This window comes from Cimex lectularius, unplaced genomic scaffold, assembly GCF_000648675.2.
Source record: "Cimex lectularius strain Harlan isolate CLEC.00 unplaced genomic scaffold, Clec_2.1 scaffold60, whole genome shotgun sequence".
Lineage (NCBI taxonomy): Eukaryota > Metazoa > Arthropoda > Insecta > Hemiptera > Cimicidae > Cimex > Cimex lectularius.
Window position 1 is genome coordinate 2005340 of NW_019392643.1, and position 13099 is coordinate 2018438.

Consider the following 13099-nt stretch of genomic DNA (forward strand, 5'->3'; position numbering starts at 1 on the left):
CCGAGGTGTGGGTTTTCCTCCCAATTATTTTGATTATTACTGTTTCCACATAATATTAATAATAACTAACATCTTATAAAATGTTTCGTGCCTTTTAGCCGAAGGGCTGAATTATGATTTCCTTTTGAAACCGCAGAGGATGATGATTATAATCGAGTACTTGCACGAACTTTTCTTTGAGCGGTTTCGGTCAAAACGCGCGTCGGCCTACGCTTGAAGCGAAATAAATTGCAATCCATTTCGACTTATCCTAAATATTATGTAATAGTTCTTCCGTAAATGTGTACAACTAGACTGTTTTTTGGTCAAATATTTCATGAATTAACGTTGAACTAGACTTATTGAAGTGACTGGGTTCTTAGGAAGTTGAAACTCTTGGGGGTTCAGTCGTGTGTTCAAAGTCGATTGTGCGGTTTTCAGGTAAATGTTATGTCAATGCGAAGTCCCAAGAGGGGGACGAGATTGGTTGCAGAAAGAGGAAAAAATTGAAGGTTTGCTGAGATTTGGTTTCGTTGAGTCTGATCCTCGATTTCTTGAACCATTCTTCCAAACAGAAGAAATGGTCATGAAGGTTTTCTGGAGTCCATTGGGTCTATGTTTCCTTAAAGTAAGGCTGTATCATGATTGATGATTCCAGTGTATACTGAATACAGAACGGGGCAAAGGATTCTGCCATGCGGAACACCCATTTCATCAAAAAGGATCGAGGAGACTGTCAAGTCAACTCACACCTGAAGTGAAAACTCCCCAAGGATAGAAACAGAACCTGTGAACCCCTGTTTCTGCAACAATACTAGAAAAACCTAGGATCATTGTATTACGTTGCCAACCCGATAGGCATTTTAAAATACTGAGGGTGGTTGAAGATAGCCTGTGTCAGTTCTACCGATGAGAAGAGGAAAAACGGAGGATACCATTTGACGGACGCAATGCATAATGCTAACCTAATCGATTCCGCACTGAGCGTGATAGTGGATAAAATAGAGTGTAAAAAATTGAAAATTGACAACTTGATAATGTACACCCATCATATAGAAAACATATCCTACGTAGGTTCCACCAAAAAATAAGAAACAGCAGCACAAAATACATATTACTTAGGAATAAACGAAATAAATGCAGTACAGCTTGTCAAATCTATTCCATACTACGCGTTCAAGGCATAATTAAAAAATGGTAACATAACTGAGGGGCTGCTACCAATGGAGACTAATAAAATGCCTTCTAGATAATGAGCTAAACTCATATGGAAGAAAATCTATGAAGATTCTAGGGCCTGGGTCCCGTCGGGGGTGGTTCGCGTCAGACCGGTGAGGGTCATAGGCATGTTTGCCCCTGTGACCTATGGATGTGGACTTTTCCATGCCAATCTAGATGTAATGGTTTTTATCCACATCCCCGAAGGGGTCATAGTACAAAAAATAAGGTATGAAGAATCATTGAGGGTGTCCCCTCCTTCTCCAGCTGCGGGCCGTCGCTGCCCGGGTCTGGGTTCATAGTGGCCGGGGCCTCCGTTACACCTACAAAAGCACTGTGGCCGGATATCAGAGGATAAAGCAAAAACAAAAATGAAACATCAGTACCGAGGTGCAGTCACTCCAGTAAATATAAGTGAGAAGCTATAATTAAGGCTATAGAGACTAGAAAAGGAGAGGCTGTAGAGGATAGATAGATAGATGTAATAATTCAGGGTGTGGTATACTGCGCCCTTTAAGAGCTATTGTATCCCCTGTGCTCTGCCTAAAGCACATCGGTGAGTCCTATTTCATCAAGAAACTTGATTAATAGGCCCGGTTTCAGTGGTTGTAGTTCTTCTATGGTCACATTGTACATCCCAAAACACTTCCTCCTGCGGGCTAGTGTAGCTCCGCAGTTTGTTAGTAAGTGTGTTGGTGTCTCTTCTGCTTCTTTGCAGAATCTGCATGTGCCATCTTGGATTATTCCAATTTTCTTTAGATGTCCATTTAATCTACAGTGTCCTGTCAGGAATCCTGTTAGGATTCGCAGTTTGTTCCTGCTTCCTTTGACACATTCTGTGGTTTCTTTCTTGCCAAAATTGGTTAGAAGATTCTTGGATTGTCTATGTCCAATAAGTGAATTCCAAAGTTCGCTCGGAGGGACCGCGGTAGCCGAGTGGTTAGCATGAGGCTGTAGAGGAAGAGCATGATAGTCCTATTTGATAGAGTCAGTGCTACGTCCAATATGATATATTCCAGGCTATATAATCAAGGTATAATTAGAAAATAGTAACATAACTGAATGAATAGTCACTATCAATGGAAGCTAATAAAAAACCTGAAGCTAGATAGTGCAAGTTACCCATACGAAGAGGAGCATGACAGTATTATTTGATGGACGCAGGCTACAGCCAATATGATATATTGCATACTATACATTCAAGACATAATTAGAAAAAGGTAAGGCTAATTCAATCTATTCCGCACTACAAGCCGATATCACAATTTATTTATTAATAATTACAGAAGAACATCCATGTTTAATCCGAAAATGGGAACAGTGGACCCCTAAGTACAGTAATCATTTCGGGTAGCATTCCTACTCCCTCTCTATTCGGAGCCATGGGATGACACCTTTCAATTATGTGTGACACATGGAGCATTTCTACATTCCTAGTTGTCAGATCAACTCCGTGCATGAGGAAACAGTTAGACCTTTTTTAAAGGGCATATCCCCGGAAGGTCAGATTTGTTTTAAAAGAAGGTCCAGCGGCTGCGCGCCAGTTGGAAAGATAACATTCGCCAACGTAAAAATCGGCGCAATTGACTTTCTCGATGCATAGGAAAAGTCCAGGACTGTTGAAAGAGCATTCTGTGTGCTTCGTCCATTTTCGGTTCTTTCAAGTTCACCCACTCGTGATGAAGGAAGCGGCCGGAAACATCTCACTGCGGGTACCAACCGTGAACTAAGATTACATCACGTCTATTTTTTTATTCTTCTCTCCTCCTACATGGAATAGGACGTAGTCCGAGCGCTAATCGAAACGCTTAGCGTCGACGCATCGTAAGACGGCGTCACATGGAGAATAATGAACTATTTCGCCTACACCTTTGTTTTAAATTTAAAATGTAAACTCGACTGTTTAAATTATGTCCCAGATTTTAATGTTTTGCAGCTAGGTTAAGGCTGAACATCCAACAATTTCATGGAAAAGTTCGTCACATCTCATTTTCGCAAACAAACGTAAATTTAAAGAGGATATATTCGCGTTTGAGTGTGACCTGTGCATTGCGTAAGAATTGGTCTACGAGGACAGAGAAAAATTATTCCTACTTTCTTATTGGGCGTTTACTTCTCCGCAGCATGGGTGTGGTGTGTTACACCGCCTCTCTTTCAACTCCATCGCCTTTTGTCTACATGCGGGTTTTTTCGCTTTTATACATAACAAGCGTTTCGTACACGTTTATGTAGAGACTTGGTGGAAGGCATGCGACGCAACGTACTTGGGCAACCCACGAGCATCCATGAACGATGGATTCGGACACGGTTTCGTCACCCTCGAAGGGACGCGGTGTACTGTCGAAAGATTTTTTTTCACTTGTCTGGTAGGAGGTCCTAGCCGCTCGAACCCGAATTAAATAGCTTTTTTGTAAAAATAAAACAGACCTTATCTAGAGACAAAAATTCGTAGGATGCTATGTGAGTGGGGTCTCTATCGTTTAAAAGCAAAACACGCGACACGAAGAAGTTTCCATCCGGAGTGGAGCACATACCATGTGACATTTTTCAAAAATATTCAGCCGGATAGGAACGATAAATTCGCACCCGGGACGGATTTGAGGGAGAACGAGCAGGCGAGGGCGAAGAGAAGGAAGCGGTGCTGCGTAATTTGACCAACCTCACGAAAGGAAGCGCAGATAAGCGTCCTTCTCAAACAAGGTCTCTTTAATTTCAAGTGATTCCTTTGAACAACCATTTATCTTCTAACCACGTGGATTATTCGGTTAATATTTCCACAGAACAATTGTCAGCCTATAACACAAACTAGAATTTTTCTTTCTTCATAACTTATTTTTTTTATCAAAAAAAGTCAGGTTTGAAACAATATTTCAGTGTCTTAAATACATTATTTACTTTATAATTGCCCTTCAGTAACAAAGGTTAAAATCTAAAAAAAATTAATAAATTCTTTTTAATAAATAAATTTTCGGCATAGCGGATCGAGAAACCTTAAGTTAAAAACTCAAAATATTAGACTTGCTGCAACAATTCTAGATAAACCAAGGATATTGCCAACCTGATCGACATTTTAAAATATAGGGGTGGCAGAAGACAGCCGGTGTTAGTTTTGCCAATACAAAGACATAAAACGAAATAAAAGTGGGAAAAAATATCAACGGTACGGGGACTAATAAATAGCTGAAGCTGGGTGTTGGTAGCTATAACCCATACGACGAAGAGCATGATAGTCCTATTTGATGGACGCAGTGCTACGGCCAATATAATCTACTCCAGACTACACATTGACAAGCTTGATAAAGAGCACCCATATAGAATATAACCTATGTAGGTTATGCCAAAGAAGAGGAAACAGCAGCACAAAATATATATTGCTTAGGAATAAACGAATTAAACGCAGTGTAGCTTATCAAATATATGCAAGGCTATACATTCAAAGCGTAATTAGAAAAAGATAACATAACTGAAGAGTTATTATCAATGGACCCTAATAAAAATCCTTCTAGATAATGAACTAAAACACATATAACAGAAAATCTATTAAGGTTCTGCCAAGAAGAGGGATCGTCTGTACTTGGGAACAGTCAACCCAGCAAATGAGTTTAAACTATTACGGCGATGTTAGCTAACAAAAAGCCTGAAGCTAGATGGTGCTAATTAGAAAAAGGAGGAGCTAGATAGCTATAACCTTACACATTCAATATTATTGACGCTGTTACTTCAATTTCTGTATCAAAATTATTAAACCACACGACTATCTTTCAATACTTATCACGTGCATGTTAAAAATTAGTATTGGTCCCTGGATGTCTAGAAATTCCAATCTATTTAGTTGCAATCCGGCAATATGTCAAATCGTCAATACCATACCGTCAATTATATTGTTGCAAGTGCCCTATTTGTGAATGAGCTCAATGACACCTGATGGAAGCAGTGCATAAGACTTTTCAGCCACCTCAACAACATATAATCAAAGAACAGAGAAAATGACCTTCACAATATCTGATACTTTGAAGTTTTCAACTTTAAGCGCAAGCCCTGGATTCAGATAAAATCTATCCAACCTAATAGAGAATGAATAATAGTAAAATATTTATAAAATATATATTTAAAAAAAGAGAGAAATTAGTAAGGAAATTTTATTGTCTTATTGAGCAATACGCTGTTTTTAATTGACTCTCTGAATAATGTTTATGGCAGATGGCAGGTTTTTCTAAATAATTCCAAATACGCCATTTTACTTTCAAGTTGGTCCGGGCAAGGGTACTTCTAAATTTTTTCCGTTTCGAATTAGACGAGGTGAACAAGTTGAAATCACACGACCGGGTTGAGAACTAGCCGTCGAAGAATGCAAAACGTTTTGTCAGTCTGATTTAACCAGGGGATCTACACAACTACATCTACACAAATTGCTTCGCGTATTTTACACTCCTCTTCTCGATTCACGTTGATTATTTGTTATCACGGACTTATTTTAACTCTGGTGGTTGTCGGAAACCTACTACTTCCGATCCTTTAGTCTATCAGACACGTTTCCGCTTTTCGTCATCTTCAGGAGAAAATTTTCACATGAGATCTGTTTAGTCATACAGGCCGGAGAAAATTTGAGGATGACCGGAAAACTGCGCAACTACTGTTCATAAGTCTTCAGGTCTCAAGAAGAAAGCATAAAAATGTATAGAGATTAGTGACCGTTAATCGATAGTTATTCAGATATCGTGAGATGCGGTCGGGTGTGATGTAGGTTTCAGAAAAACATTTTCTTTATCGTGCCAACGTTTCGATCTTTTATTGAGATCATCTTCAGGGCCTGGGATTTACAAACAATGTTTACATTTAACAAATACATTTAGGATGTAGTAGTTTTTCTGAAACCTACATCACACCCGACCGCATCTCACGATATCTGAATAACCATAAAAATGTAGTTACTAAACTTTATGTTGGGGATGAGAAAAAAAAGTGCTAGGGCCTAACAAGCCATATTATCCAGATCATTAATAGGCTAAATATCATACAAACACACGGCTGAAAATGGAAGAAAAAGAACCCGTATGACAGACCACGGCAAGAAAAGGCAGACCAAAATCGTCATAAACGACCAACCCATCGGTCCTTTTCGTTCAATGCCTGGCTGACAGACTTAAATTGTGAGATTTCCTCCTGTCGTCTGCGGGTTGATAAACACTGAAGATGGCGAAATGCCCAAACGCGTCCTAATTACCAAAAATCAGGATAGTTAGACCAGGATGTTAGGTAACTATCGCACAACAGACTTAAATAAGTCCAAACCTACGCTGAACCTCCAAAAATGCTGAACTGTCTGTAATGTTTAACTATCTAAATCAGTTTTATAAAAAAAATATATACATTAAAAGTTAAAACATCGTTTTTTAGTCAACGCTCTAAAAGAAAGTACAGCAGAAACGAAGTTTAAATACTTTCACAGGCTGAAATCTCGGGGGGAAAAGGCAAGTTTTCTCTCTTCGGTTTACCCAAAGTTCATGACACTTCTTAAAATGGCCATATTTCTCTTCGCAATAGATACTGCATAATTACATCGTACACGACTGTATTAATAGGCCTGTTGCCAATGTAAACTATTAATAATTAGCCTACCGTTAGAAATATAAAAAAATCAAACAAAACGACCCTTCGATCGGTGGTATGTATAGCAAATTTTTATGGAGTTTCAGAGGTGGATAAGTTAGAAAGGCATTGAAGTCCCGTTAGAGGGGAACGATCCACAACCAGGTCAGCACAGGGGACTGGCTGAGAAGCCCTGTCCAACACCCTGTCTTTAACATTACCTACCCATTCAACGGGTTTTTATCGGGTATGACCTCTTTATAATCTACGTGATATAATACTAAATAGGGATAGAAATATTCTCAGAACTGTAGTTTTTCTCAAACACGTTTTGTAAATACCCAGATGGTAAAAATAGACCTAGCAGAGTTTATGTTGGGCTTAGTATTTTGGAAATGCATTTTTTTTTATTATTTCATACATTTTTATAACTAAATATTTAAAAAAGAATACAATTTTCCAGTGTTTATTCGTTTTTGAAGTAGATTTTTCTTTAAAATCGGACTTCACAGTAAAGCATCTTTCCTGGTTAATTAAAATTCCTCAACAAATAGAGAAAGTTTTAGAAAATGTATAATGAAAATATATATATATAGGTATTTGATAATAATAATTTTTGTTATATTTATTATTAATTTCTAGCTTTCTAGCATTTTCAGTTTTGAAGTGGTTGGATATTTTTGAATTTATGCAAAAGAAATCCATAAAAATATTTGTTATTCCTACAATCACTCCAAATACTTTTTAATAGTTTATACAAACATTTTTATTTAATAGACTAAAATTTTATTTTCCATTCAAAAGAAAAAATTATTCTTATGGCAAAAAAAAATTTTTCTCGAAAAATATAAAATGATATTTAATAGTTTTGTAAACACCCAGGTGATGAAAATAGACCTAGCAGAGTTTAAGGTGAACATTGTTTTGTAGAAATTGCAATTTTTTATTATTTCATGCTTGTTTTATTGCTAAAGATTTTACAAAAAATCAAATTTTAAAGTGTTCTTCGTTTATAAACTAGACTTTCTTTTCTTTGAGACCAGACTTTACAGCAAAGCATCGTACCTGGTTAATTAAAATTCCTCAACTAATGGAGAAAGTTTTGGAAAATTATATTTACAAGGGGACATATACAGGGTGATTGGCTACTCGTACGGCAAAATTCGTCAGGTGCTTCTACACCTCAAATTTAACAAAAACAACTACATATGAGCCATGGTCCGATTCTCATCCCTTTCGCAGATATTCAACATTTTTTGTTTCAACTATCCGTTTTCGTCATAAATCTACTCTTAGCTCTTGGACTATTCATTTTTGGGAAAATCCAAAAAGCATTGAAAAAGAGCGTTAAATTTCCCTTAAAATGGTATTCTCCTAGAACTTTTAATTTAATTTTTTAATAAAAAAACAAACACTAAATCTGTCAAAAACTGTTAAATTTAAAATTTGTAAAAAAACACTGCAACCTCGTTGGAAAAATAGACTGTAGAGCTTGGCATATTTCATAGAAACTTCTTCGTTTAATAAGCTATCTAGCGATATACTTTTCTTCAATTACATTAAGCCAAAATGCATAAATTTTGTTCTAAATGGGAGAAGAGTGATAACGGTGTGAAAAAGGGAGAGTGGAGTTAATCTAGTAATTAATGTTCTAGGCAAAATTAATTTTCCAACTTTAACTTAATAAAAAAGCACAAAAAGAAAAAATACAACAATACATAAAAAAGAGACAAACATAATAAACATCCAATGCAGAAAAATTGGACAAAATATCTGCACTAAACACAGGCAAAAGGAAAAAAAGAACAGCAATATAGAAGTTGTAAAACCCAACTAAAAAAAGTACAAACAAAGGAAAATTCAACGTAAAAATCAAACAAAAGCCATAAAAAAGAGGCAATAAACATAAAGAACAACCAAATTATGCTTATTTTTTTTCTTTTTTGCACTTTTTTATTAGGTTAGAGTTGGGTTTTACAACTTCTGTATTGTTTATTTTTTGTCTGTGTTTTGTATAGATATTAAGTTCAATTTTTCTGCTTTGGTTGTTCGCTATGTTTACTGTCTCTTTTTTATGTGTTTTGGCTCTTTTTTACGTTGATTTTTTTCTATTTTGTGTGCTTTTTTATTAGGTTGATGTTTTGTTTTAAAACTCCTGCATTGTTGTTCTCTTTTTATCTTTTTTTTGCTGTTTTTAGTGAGGATATTTCATTTATTTTTCTGCTATAAATACTTCTTAATATTTTATATAATCTTTGTTTAATAGGCTAAAGTTTACTTTTCTATTAAAAAGAAAAATTGATTCACATGGCGAAAGTAAAATTTCTTTTTCAAAAATATAAACTGATAGTAGATTTCCCATTTTTTTGCAATACTGGATCCAATGAGAAAAATCAGATCAATCAAGTTTTTCGGTAATTGAACAGAAAATATCCGAACATATTCCGGTCAGGATTTGCAATAGAAGTTATCTATGGACGATGTAAAATTAAGATAGATAAATGCACCTTTGTACCTTGTAATTTTTTTATTATCTGTTACAAGTGGGGCATTGTAACTTTCATAAATTTTCTAGTTAGAGCACTTAAATATTCTGGTCGGGTATGGTTTATGAGGGTTTCAGCGACCATAAAATATCAGTCTTACGTATCATTTTAGTTGTAACTCCAGAATGGGTTGAAAATATTATACGGATTTATGTGAAAAATATTAATAAATAATTAAAATTAATTATATGAAATGACTTACGGTGAAATTATCTCCTAATTTGTGAATTTCTCTGGCGAGTCTGTTGGTATACGTTTGGGGGCACTTCTGATCTTTCTATGTCGTCTCCTGAAAGTTCCAAGTCCTGCATCATCTGCATGATCTCTCGTTCTTTTTTCATTTCTTCTTTGTTGACCCCGGTGTCGTAGTAGTGTGCGTCAGGACGATCCCCGGGGAGGACGGGAAGAGGGGCGAATTTCAAATTGGCCAGGGATCCGTAGGAACGGGACCTATGCTCCTGCCTGATGGAGTAAGAAAATGCCCTTTCGTTCATGTGCCCTTTTCTCCTGTAGATGCCCGTGTTGTAGGGGGATTCGGCGTCCTCGTCCAGACCCATGAGGCTGGTGCCTTTTTTGAAGTTTTCGCCTTCTTTCCCTTCTTTGTTGTAGAGTCTGGCGTCGAAGGGGCTCTCGGAGCATTCCTCCTCGGACCCCGGGCCGACCCCGCCGGGGTTTTGGCCTTTAGAACTGGGCGGTTTTCCGTTTTTCATCTCTTTCATAGGTCTCTGTTCGTACACCATCCCAGGGTCGCCCCATTCTTCGCAGTTGGGCGGTGGAGGCGGCATGATCGGTATCATTTTCATCGCTTTTTTATTGCCCTTTTTCCCTTTCCTTCCGTAATTGTAATTCATCGTGGCGTAGTGTTGCATTAAATAAGCTTCGATGGGGAAATGGCACGGTTGGTAAGAGGACACCGGGCTCATCGGCCGGTTCGAAGGCATGTATATCGGTTCTTCCATGGTGACGGGATAGTGTTTGTTTTTCTTCCCGGTCGTCTGAACGAATATCGGGGCAGGCGGGGGCGGGTAGAAGTTCGGAGACACCATAGGCGGCCCATGAGGATGAGGACGGCCTTTCGGTGGCGGGCCCCTTCTCAGATGAGGGATGGTCGCCGGTACGACAATCATAGGCGGAGGTTGCTGTTGGTGAGAATGGTAACCGCCGTGATTTCGCATCAGAGTCCCTCCTACGGTCGATCCTTGAGATCTTACCGTGCTACCTGGCCTCATTAATGATCCGTTCATCAGAGGATACATCTCTTCTTTGCTCCCTCCCGTCATTTTTTTCCTCCTCGACGATTCTTTGTTAGTTTTGTTTACAGTTTGTTTCTCTTCTTTAGTCGGCGGAGGCGGAGGAGGAGTGGCGCTCATTATCTGCCTAGGTCTCGACGACCTGGCGCTTTTCATCGTGCTCGTCCCGTACTCGCCGTAAATCCCTTCTTCGCCGTCGGAAAGCTCGCGAGTGCTTCCGGCCCAGATCTTGTGGTTTTCGTCACCGTTATAAACAGAGATGTCATCGTTGGATCTGGAAAAATCGTTGTTGAAGACTAAGGAGGCGCTTGTATTCCCGTTGGCGTTGTTACCGTTGCTCTCGAACGTACTGTTGTGGACTACGCTGTCCAGGGTCAGGGTGCTTCCGGCCAAAGGGGAAGTCATACGTCTCCAGCCGTCTACTTTTTCGATGCTGTTAGAACTGTTGCCGATCTGACAGTCCTTGCGTAGGGTGCCGTAAGTGCCTCCGTTCGAGTTGTAAGTCGAGGGCGGGTCGGATTGACGCGCGGCGTAAGACGAATCCGCATACGCGTGAAAACAGCATCTGACCAGAGCGTTGGCCGCCATTTCCCTCTTGCAGATGAAAGTGTGACATTCCAAAACTTTGATGCCGGTCGTACGGCGTAAGATGCAGGCGAAGAGAGGAGGATGGTTGGGGTTGGGGGATCTCGCGAACGGGGAGTCCAAAGGCAAAAATCTCGGCTGCGACGAGGAAGAAGCCGGCGACTTCTCGGGCACGAGGACGTACCTCACCGCGGCACAGTAATGAAGTGTGTCGATCGGAAAAAATCTCGTTACCTTTTTGTGATTTTCGTCCACGTTCTCCAAAAGGACACCGTTGCTCCAAACGCTGAGCCAAGAGTCTATCCCTCTCGCTCCGAGGGCGCCTTGTTCCGGATAGAGTTCCCTCAGAGGCTCCTGTATCCCTTGGAGGCCGTCCTTCGTGATGTGAGGCACCGCAGAGCCCAGATAAAGGACCCTGCACCGGCAGATCGGTGTCGCGTCATGGGAAGACCGGTGATGAGCCATCATTTTGGATCGATCCTTTTAAAATCTATTCACTCACTTCTCAAATATTCATAAACGTCCACTAACAACAGGATGAACGATTGTACAAAGTGTACATTTTCTTTCGACAATCTCCAGAATAAATCCTCGTTTACACAGATCACACCACTTCAAATTTTGGGAAAAAATCACAATTTCTTTTTCCGGTTAAACCCAGAGGCAGGTCGATCAATACTTATAAATCCTAAAAGTTTTTAATATAATAAACGGAATTTCACTGACAGGCACGAATGGAGGGGAAAAAGAGACAAAAGTGAAGAAGTTTGAAATCGAAAGACGTACGCAGTTCTCGGCGTAGACGAGCCTCGGTCTCAAGACACGAACTGAGGAGAATCAACAAGTTCTTCTGTTTGGTAATCCGCGGTATGCGCGTCACGCATGCGCACCCGCCGGCCCGCCCGCCTGCGACACCCTGTACACCTACCTGCCCCTTGTCAATGGCTTACTGCCACATAATCCCTCCAATAGGATTATCCACCTATTATCTGTAATAAAATTGAACAAAGTATTTTGTCCAACTCGACTAAGAAAAGGTTTTTATTTTTCACCCCTAGGGCCAGTCAGTGTTTTTTCTGGCCAGATAACAAACAATTTCCGAAATTTTTGGGTTGCTAGGTACTTTAAACATAGTCCATCCCAAAAAAACTAAAGGCTTTCCTTTTGATCTTCATTCAAAAAGATCTTTAGTAACTAATTTACTAATCTTTTTTAAATTTCATTCCAGCCCTTTTTGATAATTAAATTCACCCTTTTGCAAAACAGTTTCACCCTTTTACAAACTAAATTTCACCCCTAGATGGCACTTAGTCAAGTCTACATTTCCTGGCTAAATGACTTACAATTTCTCAAATTTTGGATTGCTCTGTACTTTAAACATAGTCCATCCTTAAAAATCTAAAGGCTTCCATTTTGGTCTTCATTCAAAAAGATCTATAGTAACTAATTTAATAATATTTCACTAATCTTTTTTTGGATTGCTCTGTACTTTAAACATAGTCCATCCTAAAAAAACTATAGGCTTCCATTTTGGTCTTCATTCAAAAAGATCTATAGTAACTAATTTACTAATATTTCACTAATCTTTCTTAAATTTCATTCCAGCCCTTTTTGTTAATAAAATTCACCCTTTTGCAAATCATTTTCACCTTTTTGTAAACTAAATTTCACCCCTAGAAGTTCGAGTCTAGTTTATGTTTCCTGGCTAAATAACATACAATTTCCCAAATTTTTGGATTACTCTGTTCTTTAAACTAATCTATACTAAAAAAGTTAAAGCTTTTCCTTCTGATCTGCAGTCAAAAAGATCTACAGTAACTAATATTTGACTAATCTGTCTTCAATTTCATTCTAGCCCTTTTTGATAATTAAATTCACCCTTTTGCAAAACAATTTCAACTATTTGTAAACTAAATTTTACACCTAGATGGC

At 38.7% G+C, this 13099-nt stretch overlaps 1 protein-coding gene across 2 annotated transcripts in view; it reads right to left on the reverse strand.

Annotated features, from left to right (window-relative positions):
• LOC106661175 overlaps positions 1-12009 on the reverse strand; it is an 80257-nt gene extending 68248 nt beyond the window's left edge. For both annotated transcript variants that reach the window (XR_002910926.1, XM_024230248.1), the window contains exon 1: positions 9535-12009. Coding sequence is in view for 1 of the 2 variants with exons in the window: in XM_024230248.1 (XP_024086016.1) it covers positions 9542-11635 (2094 nt within the window). In the remaining variant the exon portion in view is untranslated. The remainder of the gene's footprint in view (positions 1-9534) is intronic.
• Between the last annotated feature and the right edge of the window lie 1090 nt (positions 12010-13099).